Raw genomic sequence first — 24229 nt, forward strand, 5'->3', positions numbered from 1 at the left:
GGGGTTGTGGCCACTGATAGGATGCCCTTGCGGGCAGCACTAAATGCACACAGCGAGCTATTTAAAAAAAAAAAGGGGGGGGGTGGCGTGAATGTTGAAGGTCAGCACTGGAAGGACCCAGGGGAGCGGGAGATGAGAATGTGGTAGAGTTCTGAGACAGACTAGCTCAGAAACAAACAAAACGGTGAAGAGCACCTAGCGACGACACAAAGGTTGCCCTCTGGCGCCACACGCATGTGCACATGTGCACAGGCGCCCACACATACACAAGCACACACACAAAAGATGTGCTATTTGGAGCTAGGAGTGTAGCTAAATGGTTATAAACTGTCCTAGCATGCCCTAGGTTTAATTCTTAACACCACAAGAAAAAAAGTACCATTTTAATGAACTATTTTGTAATAAACGAAAGGTCTACCACATTGTGAGCGATTTACAGGGCAGTGTAAAACCAAGAACTCTGACCGGCCCTTAGATAACACAGCTACGTATAAATAACCATTGCTGAGACTACAGTCACTACAGAGAGCACCCCGTCTCCAACCCCACAACCCCTCAATTACTTAAAACTTAACAGAAGTTAAAATGATTAGCCAGGCGTGGAGGCTCGTGCCTCTAACGCCAGTGCTCCAGAGGCTGAAGCTGACTGCTACTAGTGTGAAGCCTGACTGGGCTACAGAGGAAGCTCCCATCTCAAGAAAACAACGAAACAAACAACCAAGAAAAATTACGTAAAGCGTGTTTGACAGGGAGTGGTCTGACAGATGAGGGATGATTCTGAGAACAGTCTGAACAAAGAAACGCAACACGCTGGATGCATACGAAATCGCTGGAGGCTCAAACCCAAGAGTCCTGTCTACAACACTCCTCAAACAGCCACGAACAGACTTGACCTTGGATGCCCTGCAAACTCTTCCTGACTTGGGGCTTGGTCACGCTCCCAGGCCCCCAACTCCTGAATCCTGCACCACACGAGGTTCATTCTTTGTGCCTCAACTGGCCCATCTCCACTCAGGCTTTACCAGCCCAGAACTACAGAACACAAGGCCTGGAATGGTTCTTAGCATAGTGTGGCTCCATCTCACTGAAGCCCTCAGCAATCAAGTCTCCAAGGTGCAGGGCTCAGGACTAGAATTCAGACCACTTGAATTCCTTCAGAGGCCCTTCCCAACCACTATGCACTGCTCACAGACCAGTGTTCCTAACAGACTGCTCTGACCCCGTCCTCATCTCCCAGGGCAGAAGACTCTATGACCCCGCCCTACTGAAGTCTTCCCACTACCCCACTGACACTCAGTCTTAGCCTTCTTTTGGGTTACTTCCTGTTACATACCTTTCCATTTTTCTTTTCTTCTTCTTTTTTTTTTTTTTTTTTTGAAACAAGGTTTCTCTGTAACATTTTCCTATTTTTCAAACCTTAATCTTTTTTTTTTTTAATTTTTTTTTCAAGACAGGGTTTCTCTGTAGCTTTGGAGCCTGTCCTGGAACTAGCTCTTATAGACCGACAAGGTCTCACTATGTAGCCCTGGCTGGCCTGGAACTTCCTATGTATATCAGGTTGACCTCCAACTTACGGCAGTTCTCAGGCCTCGATTTCTCATGCCTCGATTTGCCAAGATCAAAGATGTATGCCACCTTGTCCAACTTCAGGCTCTTCTTTAAAATTCATATTTACTTATGCATTCTTATTTTTTGAATTTGTGTGTGCATGTGTGTATGCATGCATGTATACGTACAGAAATGCAGGTAGAGGCCAGAGAGGTCAATGTCAGGCGTCCTCCTCAACTGCTCTCCACCTTATGTTTTGAGACGGGGTTTCTCACTGAATCCAGCACTCACCAGTTGACTGAACTAGCTTGCCAGTGAGCTCTGGGGATCCTGCAGTCTTACAGCCCCCCATGCTAGGGTCGGCTTCTTCACAGGAGTCCTGGAGATCTGAACTCGGGTCCTCACACCTGTGTAGCAGACACTTCGCTGACTGAGCTGCCTCCCCAGCCTCGGCCCTTCTTTAGAGACTCTCCCCGACCTTCAGTGATTTCTCAAGAATTCCATAACATGTAATAGTTTACCATGAAATCCAGCACTTGTAGTCCATTCTCCTGAACCTGCCCACGTACAAATGCTCTGGAAATAGCCCTGTCCACTTCTTAGCTCTGCCTTGGGTCATGTCTACCCAGACTACCACTCTCCAATATAAGGACACACAAAAAATAATGGCGGTCACATTTTTTCACTATTACCATATTTTTTAACACTAAGTTGTATCAAATGCTTCATATATTGTACTTCATAATCATCCCAATGCTGTTATTGCTATTCTTCCTATTTTACAGAAAAAGAAGAAAATGCATCTTTATTCAAGTCAGCCCAAAGTTGGGGAAACTAAGGCTGAGATTCAAGCTAAATTCTGTCCCCGCAAAGCCGGCACAAAACATGCTGCAAGCGACACGAGTTGCTGCGTTATCTACCACTTTAGCATCGCTGGTCTTAGCGAAACAATGAGGGTAGAAGCCACGCCAGGAACCTTAGGAGGTGGACTGGGGTAAAGAAGCACCCTTTTTGATTAGTGCCCACCGGTTTAGGTTCAGTGACTGTGTAAGTTGTTGAACCTTTAAACACGCCTAATGGCTTTTGTAATCCTTCCCCCAAGATGTCACCTAGAATGCTTCCACGGGAGATGAGTACGACATCCCTTCTGCATGTCTTATCTCAAAGAGGACAAAAGGGTCAAGAAAAAAATCCTCGGCTCCAGGAGACATTTACCACAATTGTTGACCTTTTTCAGAGCTGGCCACCCTGGCTCGCCCGTGTCACACTCAAACACCTCAATCACTGCAGCCTCGTGACTGAAGGACATTTCCTCCACTTTACCAAGAAAGTAATGTTCAAATAAAGGGCACTGCTAATCTGAAGTCACGCAGCCCCAATGGCTGCCTCTGACTGCAATCCGGGTCGCCTGCCTAGTCCGCTGCCCACTCACAGGTGGCATCTGATTTATCTTGGTCTCACCGGGCTAGAATTAAGATTATGGCAAAAGTTCCGGAATAATTTTCATTTCTTGAAATTTGTCGGATACATGTCAACCTTACACGTTCAAATACCTCTCCTCCGCGTACTTGCAATGTGCCACGCACAAAGCCACTTCACCCTCCCAAGCCCCAACATTTTTATCCACAAACAAAACTATTGGTAATATCTGTGAAACAGTAATGGCCTGAGAAGTGATCACAAGATACAGTCGGCACTGTCTGCCATTGGGTGGGTTTGGGTTTCTAGCAGGTGTGGGTTCTTTTCATCCGCATCCCCACAAGCCCCGGGGTTCACCCACTGCAGCCACGCGACAGGGTGTCGATGAGTCCAGAGGCCCGCACGCGACCTCCATGGTTCCCAGGCCCTGGGCCAAGCACGCTGCCATACCTGCATGGAGTCTGCGCTGACGATCTCGCCGCCGAACCGCTGGCCTAGCTGCACAGCCAGGGTGGACTTGCCAGTGCCAGTGGCCCCGAGAATCACTACAAGTGGCAATGTTCGCTTCAGGCCCCGGAATCCTGCGCTCACAGGAACTGCTCGTGCAGCCGCAGCCGCCGCCATCTTGAAGAGAACTGCGCGTGCGCCGAAGCAGCTGTCCCCATGGCAACAGTCAGTGCGCCGGCGCGGATCTCCGGCTCTGAAGGGAGGGTGCAAAGGAGGAGGAAACTGCCGGACAAAGGTACCAAGCTTGGGAGGCTCATGACGTAACTGCCTTCGACTAGCCGGGATCAGCCCAAAGACTTGCTTTCTCAAAAAAGAGATGGTAACCCATCTAAAATATTTCTGTCTACACTGCGTCCAGACACCCAATTCGCTTTCTTAATAGCATCAATTCCAGTATAAAACTGCAGAACTGGCCTCGAGTTTATTGTCTGAGTTCTACTGTAGGCTGTTAGTTTCACAAAAAACAAGGGGCAAATTCTGACTAGGTCATTGCAGTATCTTCCGAGCCTAGCACAGACACCCAATAATGATTAAATGCACAGAGAAAAACAGCTTACCTACTTATGTTGGAGCTATTAAGCTCAGAGACTGGCATTCTTCAAAGTCAGATCTGTCCAGTTGTCAGGCAAGGGCTTGGCTCTAATATTGTCATTCCACAGTCATTGAGACACAATCAGAAAGCAGGACACAACTTTCCCTTGGCATAGGCAGCGCCGTCAAGAGGTAGGCTAAGAACAAGCAAGTGAACAACCCACAAAATAGAAGAAGTCGGGGGGGGGGGCAGAATAAAGCAGATTTAAGTGAGGGAAAGAAAAATTATAGCCAAAAATGAACAAAATTCAAAAGATTTCACACACCCCTTTAAGAAACAGCCTCAGGGGAGTCCAGTGAAATGGCACAGCAGGTAAAGGTGCTGGCTGCTAACTCTGATGACCTGAGTTCGATTTCCAGGATCCACATGGTGGAAGGAGAGAACTGATGCTGACCTCTGTGTACATACACAGACAGACAGACAGACAGACACACACACACACACACACACACTCAAAATGAAGTTTAAAATGAACAATGAACGCCTGTGGAACCAGATGAACCTGGATTCAAATCTCAGCTCTGAGACTCATCCGCTGTGCGACCTTCTGCTAACATCACTCTTTTCCCTCTTGGTCTGGAACTTGAACCCAGGCCCCCTGGATGCCCACCATGCACTCTAGCACGGAGTGTACCCGCAGTCCCTTACTTCACCTCCTAACCTCAACGATTTCTCTTTCAGTCCCTCTGAGGATTGCCGTAAGGAAAAAGTGAGATAATGTCTGGAAAGTGCTTGCTGCAAATGCCCTGCACGGCACAGCCACCATTTGTTGAACAGTTTGTATTATTATCATTGTACAACCCCATCTGCCTCCCTACATAAGTAAGAGCAAAAGCCTGAGGGCAGAGAATGTTCCAATAATGTGTGAAGACCCTTAAGGACCCCTTCTGCCAACCTCTGTCTAGTCAGGCAGTTTATGGGGTCTGAGGGTACAGGTTAATGGTAGAGCATCTGCCTAGTAAGCGTGAGGTTCTGGGTTCAGTCAGCACTTGGGATGGGGAGGGGGACATAAATGCTTTTTCTCTGAGGCTGCCTCTGTCTAGCTCCCAGGTAAAGCCAGAATTGATTGTGTCAAAATAGTGTTCCCACCCCACCCCCAATCCACAGCATGTGACTGGCCTGTCTAGAGTGACTGTCATTATATTTTCCAGTTACTTGAATTTCTTCAGACAAAATGACCACTCTTACAAACCTAAGCTAAACAGTGTAGTGACATATATTGTTTTAGAGAACTCCTATTACTAGCTCTGGGTCCCTAGTACCTCCTTTACTCAATCCAGGCTATTTTGATGAAAAGCTTTGTTCTCTCTAATTTGTGGTACCCGCCTGGGGCTGAGTTTAAAATGGAGATGTGTGGCCACATATTGGCAGACACTCTCACATGACGGTTGTTAACTGTAGAGCCTTTGCCTGGAGACTTTCAGAGGGTATGGTTACCATGACAACCACCAGAAAGATGGCAGGGCAGAGGGATGATGCACATAAAGAGAAAGGGGAGGCTGGTTTCATGATGACAGCCAGACGACGACAGGCTACGCTCACTCACAGACGGCTCGCACTGTCCAAGTCACGACCAGGTGGCTGTTACTAGAGAAAGAGATAAACAGGAGGGTGGAATTTACCACCAAGAGACCAGAAGAGGAAGAGGCTGGTTACCAAGGCAACTGGAGAGAAAGGAATGAAAAAAAATAGGGCTTCACCACAGCAGCAGAAAATTGCTTCTAGCCAAGCAACACAGGGCTGTTGCTATGGAAACAAGGAGAACAGGGATCCTGTAGACCATGGGGAGAATTATCACTGAAATGCTGAGCAGCAGAGACTCCTAAATCAGAATGGAGCCTGTGGTCCAAAACAAATGAGGAGAAGCGAGAAAAGGCACAGCGCCGTCTCCATTCATTGCATCTCCACTGGTCCTACCGAAAGAAAACAAGGGCATTAGCCACCCCCCCCCACACACACACACACACACACGCTTCTTTTATTTGTGGTTCTACTGTAGTGATCTTCTGAACTCTGAATTATACTAAAAACAGTTCCTGAAAGATATCCTGTAATTCGAAATTCTAATCAGAGGCATTGTGTTCAAGGGAAAACTAGGAAATGGAAGTCTATAACCAGGAGTTGATAAGTGCTTCTGAGACAGCAACAGCATAAAGCCTTTGAACAGGAAGCACTGCCAGGGTAATGAGGAAATAAAGGAAGGCGCACGGGGAGTCAGAAGTGCTGTTTGTACTCATTCCCAGGTACAGAGCTTGACCCTCTCTTCCATGAGACCAGAGGAGAAGAAACTCACTCTGTTCTGAAAGGAAGTTCAAGAGAAAAGAATATGTATGTCACTTAACGTGTATGTTCATACCCCGGGCTGAAAGGACGCTGCAGAAACCCACCTCTAACATATTTCATGTTTCATGTCAGACTATTGCAAACAAAGGAATCCTAGAGGGGTTTTGTTTGCTTGCTTGCTTGTGTGGGTGCTGGAGAACAAACCCAGTGGGTTCGTGTTTTCTAGGAAGGCACTCGGCCACCAGTCTAAACCCTCAGCTAAGAAATCCTATTTCTGTTTGCTTATTTCTGAAGCAGATTCTCTCTACCTAGCCCAGGACGACCCTCCACCATCCTCCTACCTCAGCCCCCCAAGCACTGGCATTAGAAATATGAGCGCCATGGCAGGCTCTCAGAGATCTTAGTTTTAAATGGCCGGTGGTGGCACATGCCTATAATCCCAGTGCTTGGAAGTCTGAAACCAAAGAATTGTCACCAGTTTGAGGTCAGGCTGGACTCATAGCAAGTAAGTGGTCTGGGTACTAATCTCTATCCTTCCCCCCCAAAAAAGAAATCTTAGTTTTAAAGGCAAAAATGCCAAAATAGGTTGAGTTAGAAAAAGTATGTTAGAAACATAAGAATTAGGTTCTAGGGATTGGAGAGATGGCTCAGTGGTTAGGAGCACTGGCTGCTCTTCCAGAGGGCCCTGGTTCAATTTCCAGCACCCACCCAGCAGCTCACAACTGTCTGTAACTCCAGTTCCAGGGGATCCAACAGACATAGTCAGACAAAACACCAATGCACATAAAAATAAATAAATCATGAAAATAACTTTAAAAAAAGAATTCGGTTCTAGGAATATCCAGGCTACTTGGAGAGTAGTGATTCCTTCCTATCCTTCTGAAATACAAAGGACAGGAACCTAATTTTCACTGTGTGTGTTTCCCTGGGGGAAGTATATTATTAGGCTGGATCTCTCTGTACCGTTCTCACCTTCTTTAAAAAAAGAAAAAAAAAAGAAAACAAATGTAGGCGGGAGGGCATAGCCCCACCAGAGACAGACACCAGGATGAAACATGCTCGGAGATGATGTCATGAGTGCTCATTGCATTGTCTCCAACTCTGTTAGAGTTTGGATGTGCATGGGGGGGTGTACATACACATGTGTGCAGCGTGCAAGAATGTCTGCAGAGGTCAGAGGCTGACTCAAGTGTCTTCCTTAGTTATGCTCCATCTTGTTTTTTTGAGACAGTCTCTCATTGAACCCAAGGCTCACCAGTTTCACTGTGTGTGTGTGTGTGTGTGTGTGTGTGTGTGTGTGTGTGTGTGTGTAACACTGACTGTCCTGGAACTAGCTCTGTAGACCAGGCTGACCTCGAACTTACAGAGATCTGTCTGCCTCTGCCTCCCCAGTGCTGGAATTAAAGGTGTGCTCTACCACCACCACCACCTGGTTCCCCTCTTTCTATCTGTCTGAGGTGCCTTCTCCTTGAGATAACATTTACTGAAGTGAGGACCGCTCCAATCCAGTATGTCTGACTCTTAACTTGATAACACCTGCAACTATCCTATTGCTAAACGAGGTGACACTCACAGGTTCTGTTTGGTCCAGATGGATTAAGTAATCACAGTGTGTTATATTGTTTTTTGAGTTGGCACTGGTGATTGACCAGTTAAGATTTGGAACATCATAATTGCTCAATATAAGCGAGGGAAGAAGAAAGAAATACTCCCTTTGTTCTTGAGTTTGTGTTCTGCTAAAAGTTGTGCCATAGCATTGACTCCAGAGCACACCAGAATATTCTCAGAGACAACCTGTTCAGCTTTGTAGGAAATCTGTACAGTTAAAATGGTGGAGAGTCAAAAAGACCTGTCAGAGGGTCTCGCCCATCCTCATCTCGTGGGTGTTTCAAACTCTCTCTCTACTTGTCAACCTTCTTCTTCTCTCTTGGATGACATTCTGGGTCTTACACGTCTTTATATCTTTGTGAGTTTCAAGCTTGTGTCTTCTGTTGAAATCCTTTTTTTTTTTTTTTGGTTTTTCGAGACAGGGTTTCTCTGTGGTTTTGGAGCCTGTCCTGGAACTAGCTCTTGTAGACCAGGCTGGTCTCGAACTCACAGAGATCCGCCTGCCTCTGCCTCCCAAGTGCTGGGATTAAAGGCGTGCGCCACCACCGCCCGGCTGTTGAAATCCTTTTAAATTTTGTAGTATGTTTTATTTTTTTTTTCATTGCATATGTATGCACGTGGGTGGTGTGTGTGTGTGTGTGTGTGTGTGTGTGTGTTTGTAAGGCAGAGGACAGCTTGCAGGAAGAGTTGGTTTCTCTCCATCCACATTATGGGTCCAAAGGATAGAACTCAGGTCATCAGGTCTGGTAGTAAGCATCTTTACCGGCTGAGCCACATCACCATTGAGATAGTTTTTGGATTTTGGTTTGTCTTTTGAGACTTGGTCTTACTATGTAGCTCTGACTCATGTACTCAAACTCATGGTAACACAACTGCCTCAGCCTCAAGCCCTTTCTAAGACTATTTCCAGCTTTCTGTTGGGAGCTTCACTTTGGATGACCTCATCATCTCAGTCTTTCTGTGCTCCAAACCACAATCAATTTTCAGTTTCTTCCCTTGACTTTCCTATCTCTGTGAGTGTGCGTGTCCATTGCTTAGGACAGAGGACTCTGTGAGTGTGTGTGTACATTGCTCAGGACAGAAAACTGTGTGTATGTGTACGTGTATACATTGCTTAGGACAGAGGTCTGTGTATGTGTGTGTATATATATATGTGTGTGTCCATTGCTTAGGACAGAGGTCTGTGTGTGTGTCCATTGCTTAGGACAGAAGTCTATGTATGTGTGTGTATATATATATATATGTGTGTGTGTGTGTCCATTGCTTAGGACAGAGGTTTGTGTGTGTATGTGTGTTCATTGCTTATGACAAAGGTCTATGTGCGAGTATGTGTGTATTGCTTAGGATAGAGGTGTGTGTGTACGTGTGTGTGTGTGTATATATATATATATATATCTCCAATGCTTAAGACAGAGATCTGTATGTGAATGTGTGTGTCCATTGCTTAGTACAAAGCTGAGGACTTTGTTGTGTGTGCTAGGCAAATGCTCCTACTGAGCATTCCCAGCTCTGACTTCCCTTTCAGAGAATTTCAGGAGGATGTTTGCTTCTGACAGGACCCCTTCAGAGATCTGCTTGACTCTAATTTGTCAAAATGAGAGCACTTGGCTGGTAAACGAGACCAGATTGCTCCCCTCTGCCTAGATCTGACGCGGACTTCCCAATTTGTTCTCTTGAAGTTATTCCCTGATACCAGAGCGTCTTCCCCTCCAAGTATACTTTTTTTTTTTTTTTTTTTTGGTTTTTCGAGACAGGGTTTCTCTGTGGTTTTGGAGCCTGTCCTGGAACTAGCTCTTGTAGACCAGGCTGGTCTCGAACTCACAGAGATCCGCCTGCCTCTGCCTCCCAAGTGCTGGGATTAAAGGCGTGCGCCACCACCGCCCGGCCCCCTCCAAGTATACTTAAACACAACACCTGTGCAAGGACTTTACCGATGCGATAACCACTGACATTCTCTTCTCTTTCAGAGTCTGCAACCTTCATCTGTGACCCTGTGACCCAGGCTCCTGAATAGTGTGACTGGCTAGTTTTATGTCAACTAGACATCTCAGAGGAATGAACCTCAATTGAAAAAATGCTACCATAAGATTGAGCTATAGTCAAGCCTAGAGAACATTTTTTTTTTTTTTTTTTTTTTTTTTTTTAGTTAGTGATTGATGGGGGACAGTCAGGCCTCTGTGGCTAGTATTACCCTGGGCTGGTGGTCCTGGGTTCTATAAGAAAGCAAGCTGAGCAAGCCAGTAAGCAACATCCTCCATGGCCTCTGCATCAGCTTCTGCCTCCAGGTTCCTGACTGGTTTGAGTTCCTCCCTTGGCTTCCCTCAATGGTCTGTGACTCATGATGTGTGATCCAAATAAACCCTCTCCCCCCAAGTTGCTTTTGGTTATGGTGTTTCACCACAGCAATTGCCGCCCTAACTGAGGCAGCCAGGCAGAAAGCAGGAACCAGAGCTGCACATACTGCACGCTGCATGGCGGATGATTCTCTGAGTGCCTGCACCAATGTTCTTCTAAGTATCATCCCAAGTCCACCAGCTTGCTTGCCTGGTTAGCGGTATGGTGTTGGCTGGTCTTAGGTCAACTTGACACACGAACTAGAAGTATCTGAAAGGAAGGAAACTTAATTGAGAAAATTACTCCATAAAATCCAGCTGGAAGGCATTTTCTTAATTAGTGATTGATGGGGAAGGGCCCAGCCCACTGTGTGTGTGGGGGGGTCAATCCCTGGGCTGGTGGTCCTGGGTTCTAAAAGAAAGCAGGCTGAGCAGGCCAAGAGGAGCAAGCCAGTAAGCAGCACCCTCCATGGCCTCTGCATCAGCTCCTGTCTCCAGGCTCCTGTCCCATTTGAATTCCTGTCCTGTGTTCCTTCAATGATGAACAGCAATAGGAAGTGTTGGTCAAATAAACTCTTTCCTCCCCAACTTGCTTTTTGGACATGGTGTTTTGTTGCAGCAATAGTAACGCTAAGACACAGGACAAATTCCAGACCCTGAACTTCTGTGACAGTCTTAGAGGTGGGGAGACACACAGAAGTTTGAGAACCATTCATTTGCCTCTGCCAGGCCTGATAAGGCAAGGCCTGCAATTCCAGCTTCTCAGAAGGCTAAGGCAGGAGAATGGCAAGGGACCTACCTGCCTGGGCAATTTGGGTGGATCTATCTCAAAATAAAAGTTTCAAAGAGCACCAGGCATGATTAACACCCACCTGTAATCCTAGCACATTGGGTGACTGATGCAGGAGGATTACAACAAATTCCAGGCCAATTTGGTCTAATAGTAAGCTCCAGGCTAGCCCAGGTTACTGAGTAAGATCTTGTCTCAAACCAATTAAGAGTCTAACCAGAACAACTGAATGGGGTCAGTTTGCTATGTCTGTCCAAAGGCACCACAATGCCCTGTGTCTTACAATGGAGGGTTTAAAACAGGTTTATAGAGGTACAGCTTCTGCCTACCATGAACCCAGGATGCCCGGGGCCAGTCAGAGTCTCCAGACTTGCTCTCACCTTCCTCATCTGCCTATCTCAGGCTACCAAACCCTCAATGCTCCTTCCGTGATGACTCAGCATCACATGAGCACATCAGTGTGAGCATTACAGTTTAAGAACTCATTCGTGAAAATTTCATGTGTCGCAGGTGGAGGGGTGCGTGTTTGTGGGGAGGAGGAGGACAGATAGATACATTTGAGAATGTGTAAAAGCCAGCGGTCAGTTCCCCTCAGACACCATCCACCTTTTTCTTTTCTTTTTTGTTTTGTTTGTTTGTTTGTTTGTTTGTTTGAGACAGGGTTTCTCCGTACCTTTGTAGCCTGTCCTGGAACTAGCTCTTGTAGACCAGGCTGGCCTCAAACTCAGAGATTCGTCTGCCTCTGCCTCCTCCAGAGTGCTGGATTTAAAGACGTACATCACCACCGCTCATCCACCCTTTTGTTTTGAGATGGAGTCTCTCACTGGGACTGGGGACTTGATGATAGGCTAGGCTTCCTGGCCATCTACCTTTCTTTACCTCCCCAGCACTGGGATTGCAAACAGACTCCACCATACACAGCTTTTGCTTTTAAATGGGTTCTAAAGACTGAACGCAGAGCCCCACATTTGTGGGGTATGTGCTTTACCAGCTGAGCCATCTCCCCATCCCCTGCTGGAAACATTTCTCATTTTAAAATTCCTTCTGTCCATCACCTTTCAAATATGACTAATCTTGTCTAAATGTGGCTTGTTTTTTTAAAAAAATATGTATCTGGGCGTTTTGTTTGCATGTAGTCTGTGTACCATGGGTATGCATGTCTGATGCCTGTGCAGGCCAGGAAATCTGGAACTGGAGTCACAGACAGTTGTGAGCTGCCATGTGGGTGCTGGAAATGCAACCCAGGTCCTCTGGAAAAGCAGCCAGTGCTCTTAACCTCTTGAGTCAACTCTAGTTCACTAAATTGGCTTGCTAATATTGTTTCGATAATACCAGTCATTTACTGAACAGTTACCGTTGTTCACAACAACCCAATTAGGAAGGTGTTATTCTTTTTATCTTTTTAAAACTTTTAATAGTTGGGGAAATTGGAGCCAGGCGAGGTTAGTAACTTGCCAACAATCATACAGCTAGAAAAATGCAGAGCCAACGTTTGGAATTGAGGTCTGTTGGGTCTGAGTGGCCCCTTAGCTTACCATCTCCTCAAGTTTAAAGGCAATCCAGTATTTGCCAGGCTCCAAGTAGACCCCTGGCCCTGCGCCTCATCGTTTAATAGCATACCTGATTAGAGACTTTAAGAACATACTTACATTTCCTTGCCAAGAGAATGGTAACATTAATATGGTAGATCCCTTTGGCAGCGTCATCCTAAATAAACAGACATTAACGAAAGGCCGCCCACCGAGTTTGCAGTAGCTATGTCCACCGGTAAGGGAACTTTAAACTGACACATTTAGATACTTTCCTCTCCCCGTGCTAGCCACTCAAACATCCATGATCTCTGGCTATCTTCTCCTTAGGAAAAAAAAAAAAAAAAAACACCTCCAGCCAGCCTGTCACCTTTCAGATCATTACAGGCATCCTGATCGCTTTCCTTTTCTAAAGCGAACATTCTGGAACACCCGGCTCTTAGCCGCACCTATGACCACTTCAGATCAAATAGGAGAGTCTAACGCATCTCAGTTCCCCTGTAACAGCCAACTAGAGCCGGAGTTACGCATGTATGGCATGCACCTTAGCCTCGCTCATATTATTGTTCAAAAAGGATGACCTGTTTTCTACCCTGAATGTAGCTTTTCCATGGCCCCTTAATGTGTTCATGTCAAGGTGGGTGTGCAGTCCTACAGGTATACCTTTCAGAGGCAAACCTAATTTGTAGCAACCGGTCTCTGAAATCCAGGAATAAACTCTGAGTTATTCACAGACAAAGACGGAGGTAGGAGTTCGCAGAAAGGAGCTAGGAAAGAGCTTAAAATACTTCACATTCCAGAAACTCCCTCCCTTCCCCCCCAGGAGACGGCTTTATTCCCCCTTTCCTTTCTCAGTCTGACTCAGAGGAGCTGAAGTTTGGGTAGCTCCAGACGGTGCTGTGTGTGAGTTCAGAGAGCAGCTTTACTGCCTCCGAACTGTCCAGTTTGCTTTTCTGTGAAATGGGGCCACCCCCGGCCCCTGCTCTCTAGGTTATCGTAGAGATGAAGATCGGCACAGAAGCTAGCGTTGCCGCCTTTCTCCCTGGGTCCTTATTACTCTAGAAAGGCTCAGGGATTCTTTCAAGGTGTGTGTGTGGGTAATCCTTCAAACCAGTCTCCTGACAAATGGGCTCAGAAGAGTATATACCTCAAATGTACCATGCCCTGCGTTCAATTCCTAGCACCATCACCAAATAAATTCCTAACACCACAGCAAATAAAGAAGCTATTGGGAGTTTTAAGAAAGATCGTATTTTCCAAGTATAAGAGCATATGCCTTTAATCCTAGCATACTAGAGGTGGAGGAGGGGGTGTCAGAAGTTCAAGGTCATTTTTTACTATATAGTGAATTCAAGACCGACCTAGGCTACGTGAGATCCTGTTATCATTCATAACGCTTGGTGACCCGAGGCCGGTGTAGACATACACGCAGGCAAACACCTATACACACAAAACAAAAATAATAAATCTTTGAGAATTGAAAAGAAAAGCTTTTCTGAAATATCTTCTGAGGTTCTAGGTGTGTGACAGAGGGGCAGTCAGTCCAGAAAGAGGCAGTTCGATGGGATACTCACTCGACAAAAGATCGGACCTGTAAACTTCATTTTACTGTATGACTTTGGGCAAGAAAACACTCTGGGCCCCAGTACAGTACTGTGCAGTACAGTACGGCCGCGATTGTTGCTGTTGCTTACTTACCAGGCTGTGATAAACCTTGGAGATTGAGGAGCTAAGAGCTTTTCTGTTCATTTTTGATGCTGCCTGAGATTGAACTTAGGGCTTTGCACACGCCAACAGGTGCTCTACTACTGTGTGTCCTAAGCCCCAAGAGAAGCTCCACAGGCATCCAGGCATTAAGGCAGGCAGTGAGGCCCCAACTGTAAGGTAGGATTAGTGGAGACCCAAGCGGCCTTCTCTCCCCCATGGTGTCCATGGCATTTTGAATAGCAACTGTTCTCTTTTCACAGAGGGCATCTTTGGAGTGAAATGATCCAACCCAGGCCACAGATGCTGCTGCGGGGTGGCAGGCTGCTCTTGGGACATTTGTTTCACTTCATCCCAGAAAGGGCCAGGCACAGTGGCCCCAAACAGAGGCAGTGGAACAAGCAACTGACTGTGGAATCTCCTATTCCTATTCGGCACTTCCCATATCAAAAGAGCTGATCAGAATCATGTAAAGGATAACGACCTCTGGCTCTAGGGATAGGCAGTGATCCAGGAGGAAGGGCTATGGACAAATCCTCTCCCCTTGCATTCACAACAATTAATGGGAGAACTCTGCAGAGCCTTAATTTTCCTTTCATTAATTGAGAGAGAAAACAAAACAAATCATTACACCAGAAATTCTCAGAGAATTGTTTTAAAACCATCCTACAGCTAGCTGGGTGGTGGTGACTCATACCTTTGATCCCAGCACTCAGGAGGCAGAGGGAGGCATATCTCTGTGATTTTGAGGCCAGTCTGGTCCTCACAGTCAATTACAGGACAACCAGGGCTACACAGAAACCCTGAGAAACCAGATAGATGAATGGATGGATGGATGGACGGACGGACGGGCATACAGATAGATAGGGAAATAAAACCATCCTACAAATGTTTTATGAAGCTAGGTGTGATGTTGTACACCGTTAGTCCCAGTACCTAGGAGGCAGAGGCAGGTAGATGCTCTCTGAGTTCAAGGCCATTCTGGTCTATGTAGGCCAACCAAGGCTATATAATAATAAAACCCAGTCTCAAAAGACCAAAAACAAGCTGAGCATGATGGTACATGCCTTTAAACTCAGCATGTGGGAGGCAGAGGCAGGCAGATGTCTGAGAATTCCAGTAAGTTCCAGCCAGGATTATGTGTAGAGAGACAGACCCTATCTCAAAATAAAATAAAATAATTAATAACAACCCCCCACACAAAAGACAAAAACCAAATAAAACCAGGACTCCGTAAGAACAGTCCCGTATGAGGCTGTATAACTTAGAAAGAAATTAAAAATCTACAACCTCACTTGAAACCCGCAAAAACCCAGGGAACTCTTTCTACTCATCTCACAGATAAGGCATCGAGGATTCAGAAAGACAAAAGTAAAGGCCACAGCCACGGCACAGCCGGGGCTTCCAGCCTTGGAACGTACAGCTCAGCACTCTGCAATTCACCAGGGAATTTTGTTTTCACTGAACCCTGAGCCCTGAGCAGACAGGACATTGTTTAGGCATGTCTGAAAGGGCATTCGGGGACCCAGAGTGGAATGACCAGGTTAGCAACGTGGTAGAAAAATGCAGCCACCCAGATGGCTTGTGGCTACTCTGAAATAGTTTTCTCCGGTTCGGGAGGACTCAGATGGCATATGCTACCCCCACTCTGACATTTTTGAGAAATCTTTTATTAGAAGATGTCCCAGAAGGCAACAGTTTAAAATCAAGCAATTAATGATTACAACTAAATACAAAATTTCAGGTAAACTTGCCTTTCAAAATAAACCAGACCCTTGCAACAGGAGGTTTTTGTGTTTTTTTTTTCTTGTACAAAAACAGTTAACACCACTTTGCAAAAAGCATACAAAAATACAGTATTAAAAAAAAAAAAAAAAAAACTCGCGCAGCACGTAACCCAGCAGCAGCTTATAGAATACAAGCCGTTCAGATGAGTCTTCAGTAGCCTGCTTCCCACTTACCCTTCCAACAGAGTCCCGGGAGCCCTTTGGTGCCTGAAAGTCCTGCCCCAGCAGGCAGAATGGCTACTTCCAAAGCTTTCTCTGAGGCCAGGAAGTAATGCCAAGCCATCGTGGTGGGCAGATCTGGAAGTGGCAGCTGGTCTTTGAGAGGCACAGGTAGTATTTACCATCTGTTCACCCCCCACACTGTTCCCCTACTTCCAAACGCAGGACCAGCAGGAAGGAATTGGCCTTTCTGGGCAGAGTTCCGAAAAGGTTGACTCTTCGTTCAGACAAAGTTTAGGATCTCCTGAGGACGCCCACATGACCACCGCTAGCTTGGGTGACTTTCCCTATTGAGGGCTGTACCTAGGTTCCACCTGGTGCTGCAGAACACAGCTGGAGCAAAACCAGTTGGGGTTGGCTGAGCTCTGCTCCTAGGGCATCTTGACAACCCACATGTACCTTCTGGGACACCCGATGAATTCCAGCAGCTCCCCCCAGAGTATCTATCAGGCCCAGATTCTGGGAGAAGGAGGTGGCCCAGAGAACCAGGATGGTGGCTTCAGAGCCAGCAAACTCCTTGAAGTTGCTTCAGAAGGACAGGTTTACACTGTTCCTGCAGAATTTCGTCAAAAATCAAGAACTGACTTGAGAGGCAGGAGGGAAAGAGGAAGTGGTCGGGCACTTCCTCCTGGGCTCTTTGTGTCTGCCTTGAGAGAAGGTTCCAAGCTGGGCTTCAAATGGCCCTGCAGAAAACACACGGGCAAGGAAGATGTTCATGAGCCAGGATGCCAAGGTTTTCCCATGAATCATTTTCGCAAGTCCTGCAGAAATATTTCTGATCTGTCTGAAAGGGTGCTGTGGTGCCAACTGCATAACAAAGGCAGAAACAAACAAACAAACAAACAAACTACCTTGTAAGGATAGGCAGGTCTCTCACTGAGAAGGCTCAGAGAGTTCTGAGACAAAGACTCTATAGGCCCCAGCCCTTTAAATGTTTTCAAAGTCATAGCGTTGAGAGTGGAGGGAAGGGTGTGGCCTAATGTCCTAAAGTATCTTAAAGGTTTCCACTCCTCAGCCACTGTAAAGTGTCTGACAGTGAGGTAATGGTCCATGCTGATCAAGACTGCAAGCTTGTCTTCACCCAGGACAGCTCGCTTGTGTCCTGGAAAACAGGGCGTCAGGGACAGTCTCCAGGCCCAGCTGTCCTTGTGTCATCCCGAGACACCAATGGGAGCAGCATCCTTTCCCAGCCTAAAGCTCTAGCACAGTGTGAGATTTCACGCAGGCTGCAGCCCCTGGCATCGTCCACCACCTGTTGCATAGCATCCATCAGCCTTTCCTCTGAAGCCAGTGAGCTAGGCAGACCCCGAGTCTCCTCAGTCAGCCGCCAAAGGCGCCACAGAAGACAGCACTCCCATGAGTCAGGCAAGAGGGCGAGTTGGGTTTCGAGGTTTCCAAGAATGCAAGCCCTTATTGTGTGTGCACTGGCTGCAATGCATTCTGGGATCGACTGTCCAGTCTGCCCTGCTGTAACCAAAATGTGCAAATTACTAAAAGGGAGAGAGAAGATAGAAAATAAACATGTGTGTGCATGCGTGCATGTGTGTGTGTGACAGAGAAGTCAGGCTTTTGGTAGGTTAGTAGCCACTGAGGTACGCAATTCTTTTCTGCAGCTGCTGCTGCCGACACCGGAGCTGCCTTTTCTCTGTGGCCATCTTCTTTTCAGCCCCCACCAGAGCTTGCAAGTACTCTAAGGCCTTGCTTAGGATCACGACTTTGGGGGCCTTAGAGCAGCTGGCCAGGGTGGGCACCTGGTCCCTCAGGGCCAGGAACCGCGAACGGAGGTCATTCCTCCTTTTTCGTTCTAAGAAGTTATGGTTCTTCCTCTTGGTCACATCCTCAGTGTCAGAACTGACAGGTTTTGGGTGGCAGGACTGGGGAGTCTCGCTTTCTACAGGTGGGGGGCTCACAATCTCTTCCTCCTCCTCTTCCTCCTCTTCTTCCTCTTTCCCCTTGGGAGCTTCTACCTCTGGAGCCTCTGATTCCTGGGGAGCCCTCTCTGGAGCCCCCTCCTGAGAGCAACTTTCTGGAGGAAAGCGGGCAGCGTAGTTATGCTGCTGCTGGTGGATAGAGATGTGGAAATGTTTCATGCAGGGGTCCAGGGGGTCTGCTCGCACCGTGATGGTGACTGGCTTTCGGATGTCCAGAGACCGCCTCTTCTCCACCGTTACCACATCGATTTCTTCGCCCTCTGTCCAAGAAGAGATAGGAAGAGAAGAAACATATCCCATGAGGAACACATATACACACACCCTACAGCCTCAGTTCGCAATGTCTCGGCTTGTGAGAGTAGGTGATGTGTCCATGATTTAGTTATCACCAAACTGAAGTGAGGAGAGAGACCGCCAACTCATTTATTCTAGGAAAATGGCAGCGTGAAGGGGGAAATAAACAAGGAAAACAGTCTCCAGTTTCCTTCTGTACAAGGCTTGGATAAGAACAAAAGGCAGACCTCAGCCAACAGCCCCCAGTCTGCACAAGCTCCCTCCTCCCCCACTGAGGAGATGGAAAGAGCCAGTGGCCTAGGACAAAGTTTAGCTATAAAGATCTTCCCCATTAGGGCTCTTTCATGCCCCATCAGAATTGTAAATGAGGGGTCTGTGGGCAGAGTTGCCCTTTGTTCCTGCCCAGCACAGCCTGCGCTTGGGAATTGTTACTTTTCACAAGTTATAAATCCTATTATTCCCCACCTCTCTGTTCTACCATCCTTTCAGCTGAAGACGCCGGAGGAGGGAGGGTGACAACCGGTTCTCTCCAGCCACAGAGGGGAGGGGAAGGGTCTCCCTCAGGAGCATTTTGTCCCCGGGTTCAATGGGTTTCTAAAGCCATCCATCACGTATAGGTCACCTGCCCCACCCCCACCTCTGGACCAGAAGAGGGTTGGATTTATAATCACAGGTCACAAGAGCCTTGGGAACTTCACAAAGGTACAAAAACAACCGTTTCCCAACAAGCTGCACCAGAGGCAGAGAAGGAACAGCAGAATGACCCAGATAAAAGGGCCAACATGCCAGGGACTCAGAGATACCAAGAAGTGTCTGTACCATTCCCTAGCTGGAGGGTCTGTGAGATGAACCCAATCTGGTCAGGCAATCAGGGAAAGACCTCCTGCTCCCCACATTCTGCAGCCCTCAATACAGAAGGCCACCTTGGAAGCATTCTGGCTGACAACAGAAGAGCTCCAATCTCTGCCTCTTTTGCATATCAGGAGGCTTGAGCCCCTTTGTCAGGAAGGTTTCCATTGTGTGGACAATCGCATTATTTCTCCATTAATAAAACCTGACCATTCAGCCCCCTGGCCTCAAAGCCTGTGATTGGCTGGCTAAGGAGTGTTTGGAATGCTGTTTTCCTCAGCCCCAATCCCTATTGGCTGATCTGTGCCGTCAGTCACACTCCCCACCCCACCCCCTCATTGTTTGCAATCTGTTGCATTTTGTTCTAGGCCATGTGGCCAGAGAGTGAACCAGGAGCCCACAAACAGGTTCAGGTTAAAGGGCAGGTCAGAAAATGATTCAAGTTTCTGTACATCCCAAGCCTTTATTTTTCATTGTTAAATCTCACAGCACACAGGGCTGTATCTAAGGAAGGTATCATTTAAGACACCATTCTCCTTTGCAGAACATAGTCTCAGATTCCACAAGATAAGGGATGTCCTCAAGCGGGACAACCAAGTCCATCCCTCCTCATTTTCACCAGAAGAAACGGAGGCCCAGAGCAGACCCGCTCCCTGTCATTTTGATAGCGGTCTGGACCGCAGATAAAGAACTCCAAACTTCCAAGATGATGAGCTTTCTACTCTAACCCCCCTGGTAGAGCTGCATCTTCATTAGTTTCTTGATCTCAAGATTCCCATTCGAGCCGTTAGACAAACACACAAGCTCTTGTTGCAGGTTAAAAATGATTTTTATCACAATGGATCGAAGAAAAAGCGACTTTTAATTGTGTTCTTCTTACCCCCCCCCCCAATAAATGTACAACAGCTTCCACAGCCAACTCCCCAGTCCCCTACCAAATACCCATGTAAGGTATTTTTTATCGCTGCAGTGACTTTTCACTATTAGTGACTGTGCCCAAAGCCTCCCTCTGCACCTGCAATAGCACCCACTCCAGTCCTTCTCATGAGTAGGGAGGGGGCTAAGAGGCTGGGTGGTCTGACCTTAGCGAACTGTGCCCTTCATCAGCACGGAGGGAGGCCTGGAGCACTATGACCGTTACCTCAACGGCAGCTCTTCTCCCAGAGGTGGGACAAAGTAGGAATCACTGAACATTTGTTGAATGCAGCGGAGCAGCTGAAGCCCACAGATGTGCTGGGAGGGAGCTTGAACACTAGCTAAATCCAAAGCAACAGGCATGGTGGAGCCTTTCCCAAATAAGCTGCGGGGAATAAATATTCCCTCTAAATATCAGGGGAGAATGGGGTTGAGGAAAAGAAGCTGGATAGACAGCAGGAGGCTGGGGCTCACTCGGATTTCCTGTCTCTAAGCCTCGGTTTTCCCATCCGTTAAGAGGAGCGTTTATTCTTCCCCCACCTGTCTCATAGGTCACTGGTGATGAGGGTGCATAAGTGGTAATCAGTGGAACTGGGGTAGGAGGGGAGACTAAGCAACTTAACTTAAGGTAACGCAAGCAGGAGATAGAGGTTTCCGAGAGGATGAAGACTTTGGTTCTGCACAAAAGGTTCCTTAGTCTTTTCTCCCTTAGGGAAGTGTGAGTTTCCCAGAGAAAGAGGCAGCAACAAAAAAGCTTCAAGCTTGAAGTGACTCTTAAGGGCACCCTTTTAAACCTTCCAAAGACAGAAATCCCCTACAGTTCAACCCCAGTATTGTCCTCTCTAAGCGCCAGCCCTCAGCATGTCGCCCCTGTCCCCTGGGGCTCCAATCACCATCAGAGGGACGCTGGCTCCCTCCCCACTTCTCCAAACTGTTTACCAACACACCCACGTGCCAGACAGACACAGCTGGGGGCTACACCGACAGCTTCAGTCAGAAAATGGGGAGGTGATGGGAAGGTTTAAGACCCAATTCTTGACCTCAGACAGCTGTAGAGCTCTGGCCACCCATGGGATGCCTCCCTCTTAACTAGCCCGGGGTGGTCCTTACCGGAGTCGCTGGGGCTCTCGGACCCGGAGCAGGCCTGAGTTTTGGGTTCGCCCAGCTGACACGGGGGGGCAGGCGCCGGGTTACTACTGGCTTCCAGGCTGGGAGTGCAGTCCGGGGTGGCGGGCGCTTTGGGCGGGTTCCCCCGGGGCGCGCCTGGGGTGAGTCGGTCGCTCACTACTCTCTCCAGCCGTTCCCGGGCAGAGAAGCCGCTCCACATGCAGTCACGGCGGATGATGGAAGCATAATTCCTGCCCCAAGCTTTCGAATGGCCCCGAGATTCCACCTCGTCCCCGGCACCCCCTCCGGGCCAAGGCTCCCCGGGACTAATCCCAGAGGCTGGGTCCCCGACGCCGGGACCCGAGCCCCAGGGCGGCGACGTGGGGGGCGACGGCACCAGCTCGAATTTCTTCCAGATGTCCTCGCTGGGCGCCGTGGAGCGGTAGAAATCCTCTCCGCAGTCATAGTCGTAGAAATAGTGCTGGTACGAGTCGAAGTCCATGTCCGCTCCCTGCGGGAGGGAAGGAGAAACGTGCTGACTGCAGCGCCGGCCGAGGGAAGAGGCGGCTCCGAGACCCTCGCTGCAGCCGGCTGCGGGGCTCCGGTCCCTCCCCAGGCCCACCGGCTGGCAACCCGCGCCCTGGTCCCTGGTCCTGGGGAGCCTGGCCTGGGGTCAGCACGCTCAGGGCAGCTCGCAGCGGGCCGGCCAAGCTGCGGGGAGCGAGTTCAAAGCAAACTTTGCCAGCACCGCCCGGAGCGCAGCTCCTGGGGCACAGCAGGGCCGGGCGGGGGCGCGCTGTCTCGAAGGCAGCCTGCAGCCTTGTAGACCGCCCGTCCCACGGGGACCCGCGCCTGGGCCACCCGCAGCCTCACCTCGCTCCCGCCGCCCGCCACCTGGAGCGGAGCGGCTCCCCGCCGGCTCGGGGAAGCCCGGCAGCCCGCACACAGACACATGCGCGCCACCGAGCGCGCGGCCCCGCACTCACGAGCGCGCCCCCTGCGCGCGCTCCCCCCGCCTCGCTCGCACACGGCAGCCAGGACGCTCCCGGGATCGACGCGGGAGCGCGATCTGCAGGCGCATTGTTTCCCGACTGCTTTATATCTCGTCGCGTGCCCGGGGCTCGGGGACCAGGAGGGGGGGTGGTCCCTAGGAGACAAGCCCCACCCCCTCCCTCCCTCCCCTCTCTCCGCTGGCGACAGGTGGGGCTGGCCCCACCTCCTGGCTGCACTGATCGTTTCTATTCTATCCCTTGAAGCCCCCCTAATAAATTGCACGCTGGGGAGCGCAGAGCAGAAGAGCTGATGCAGCCCCGCAGTCTCCTGGTGGAGGCGTGACTCTTCAGAGAGGCTTCTGCGGTCCCGGCGACCTAACTAAAGCCGCTCTCTCCGCCTACTCAGACCCAGGGCCTAGAGCTGCTCCCCGCCCCACCCTGATAGCCTACTTCCCAGGGTGCGCCCCAAAGGGTTCAGGTGCGTCCCACCCCTGACAGAGGTGGGGTAGGGCGGGGGGAGGACACATTGCACCTCCACCGCGCCACCTGGCGGCCCTTGCACTGAACCCGGAATTTTGAATTAACCCATTGCTTCAGCAACCGTTAGCCCATTTCTTAGCAGGGTGTCTCAAACCTGAACAGCAAGGGAAGATTCCGGGTTATGAAGCCTGCAGTACAGAACGTCTCTGAGCCTCGGTTTTACGTGTGAGATGAAGGGATGGCCATAACTTCAGAGGGTCGCTTGGGAGAATTTGTTTACTAAAAAGAGCATCTTGGGAAGGGACGTGTGAGAATACCAACAGCACCAGCACCAGCTTAGCCTCGGGTGGATAGTGAGATGCCCCTTCCAGGTCATAACTGACACTTGACCCCTCCTTCACTTCCTTGACTCTCAATAATCATCCTCTACACAAAACTCTCCTAAGAGCTGTTCTAGAGATAGGGGCCTAGGGGTGTAGTAACTTCATTCTGGCCTCTGTTTTGCACTTCTAGCTGTGGGCTCAAGGTACTTGAAGCTTTGCCTGGAAACCCTGGCCAAGATGATGGCGATATAATTCCTTTGTGTTATCCTACACAGGCTACCTTCAGAGAAAGGAAGAAGCTATACAGCCTGAGATTTAGGTCCAAGGAACTTAGGATAGCAGCCAACACATCTAGAATCTTCCACCTGGCATCAAGGTCTGGTGTCTGGTTGTCTGCCATCTTTCTCTTCCTCCCACCCTTTTTGTCTGACTAGTCCAAACTCCACGCTGTTGCCATCCCCACAGACTGAAGCCAAAAGTACAAACACTTCCCTTTGTTTTGGGGCAGGGAACAGGAGGTGTGAGATGACCCATGAGTTGGGTGAGAAGGCAGGGGTGTGTGTGACTCTCTGTGTTCTGTTTGTTGTGTCTAAGGTGTGTTTGGGACATCCTTGAAGGCAGGAATTGGCTCTTAGTTGCTTTGTAATCCCAGCATCTAAAATGATGGCTGGCAGTATTTGTGCACTGATTTCTGAGTGACCTAGCCAACCAGATTTTATTGAGACGACCTGTATGTCCTGTTCTGTGTTGTACCAAGAGGCCCAGAAAAGGCTCCGAGTTTGATTGCAGCCCTGGTGCAGAGAGACTAGACTTCATTTTGGTGTCTGGGATGTTGTCTGGGGTGGCTGCAGTAGAGGCCAGGGGTTTTAGTTATGATGACAGACACCAATATAAGCAGGAAGAATTTGTTGCATAGAATTCATAGGAGGCTAGGAATGTATACTTGGAAAATGGGCCTACTTGGTTATTCGATTTATTTATTTATTTATTTATTTAGACAGAATCTCATTCTGTTGCCC

The 24229-nt window shown here is 48.6% G+C and overlaps 2 protein-coding genes across 5 annotated transcripts in view; both read right to left on the minus strand.

The window, feature by feature from the left end:
* The window catches only part of Trit1 (tRNA isopentenyltransferase 1), a 47557-nt gene extending 43956 nt beyond the window's left edge, over positions 1-3601 (minus strand). For all 3 annotated transcript variants that reach the window (XR_009058013.1, XM_057785345.1, XM_057785344.1), the window contains exon 1: positions 3418-3601. Coding sequence is in view for 2 of the 3 variants with exons in the window: in XM_057785345.1 (XP_057641328.1) it covers positions 3418-3591 (174 nt within the window). In the remaining variant the exon portion in view is untranslated. The remainder of the gene's footprint in view (positions 1-3417) is intronic.
* A 12361-nt stretch (positions 3602-15962) lies between these two features.
* Positions 15963-22768, minus strand: Mycl (MYCL proto-oncogene, bHLH transcription factor). Of its 2 annotated transcripts, none has more exons than XM_057785580.1 (3): positions 22632-22768; positions 21419-21926; positions 15963-18510 (listed from the first exon to the last, which is right to left on the minus strand). In XM_057785580.1, the coding sequence occupies exons 2-3, from the start codon at positions 21915-21917 to the stop codon at positions 17897-17899; spliced, it is 1113 nt and encodes a 370-aa protein (XP_057641563.1). In that variant the 5' UTR covers positions 21918-21926; positions 22632-22768; the 3' UTR covers positions 15963-17896. The 2 variants fall into 2 exon arrangements, with proteins under 2 accessions (XP_057641563.1, XP_057641562.1); XM_057785579.1 differs by lacking the exon at positions 22632-22768 and adding an exon at positions 22289-22494.
* Positions 22769-24229: the final 1461 nt, after the last annotated feature.

The sequence above is a fragment of the Chionomys nivalis genome, chromosome 11, assembly GCF_950005125.1.
Source record: "Chionomys nivalis chromosome 11, mChiNiv1.1, whole genome shotgun sequence".
NCBI classification, from domain to species: domain Eukaryota; kingdom Metazoa; phylum Chordata; class Mammalia; order Rodentia; family Cricetidae; genus Chionomys; species Chionomys nivalis.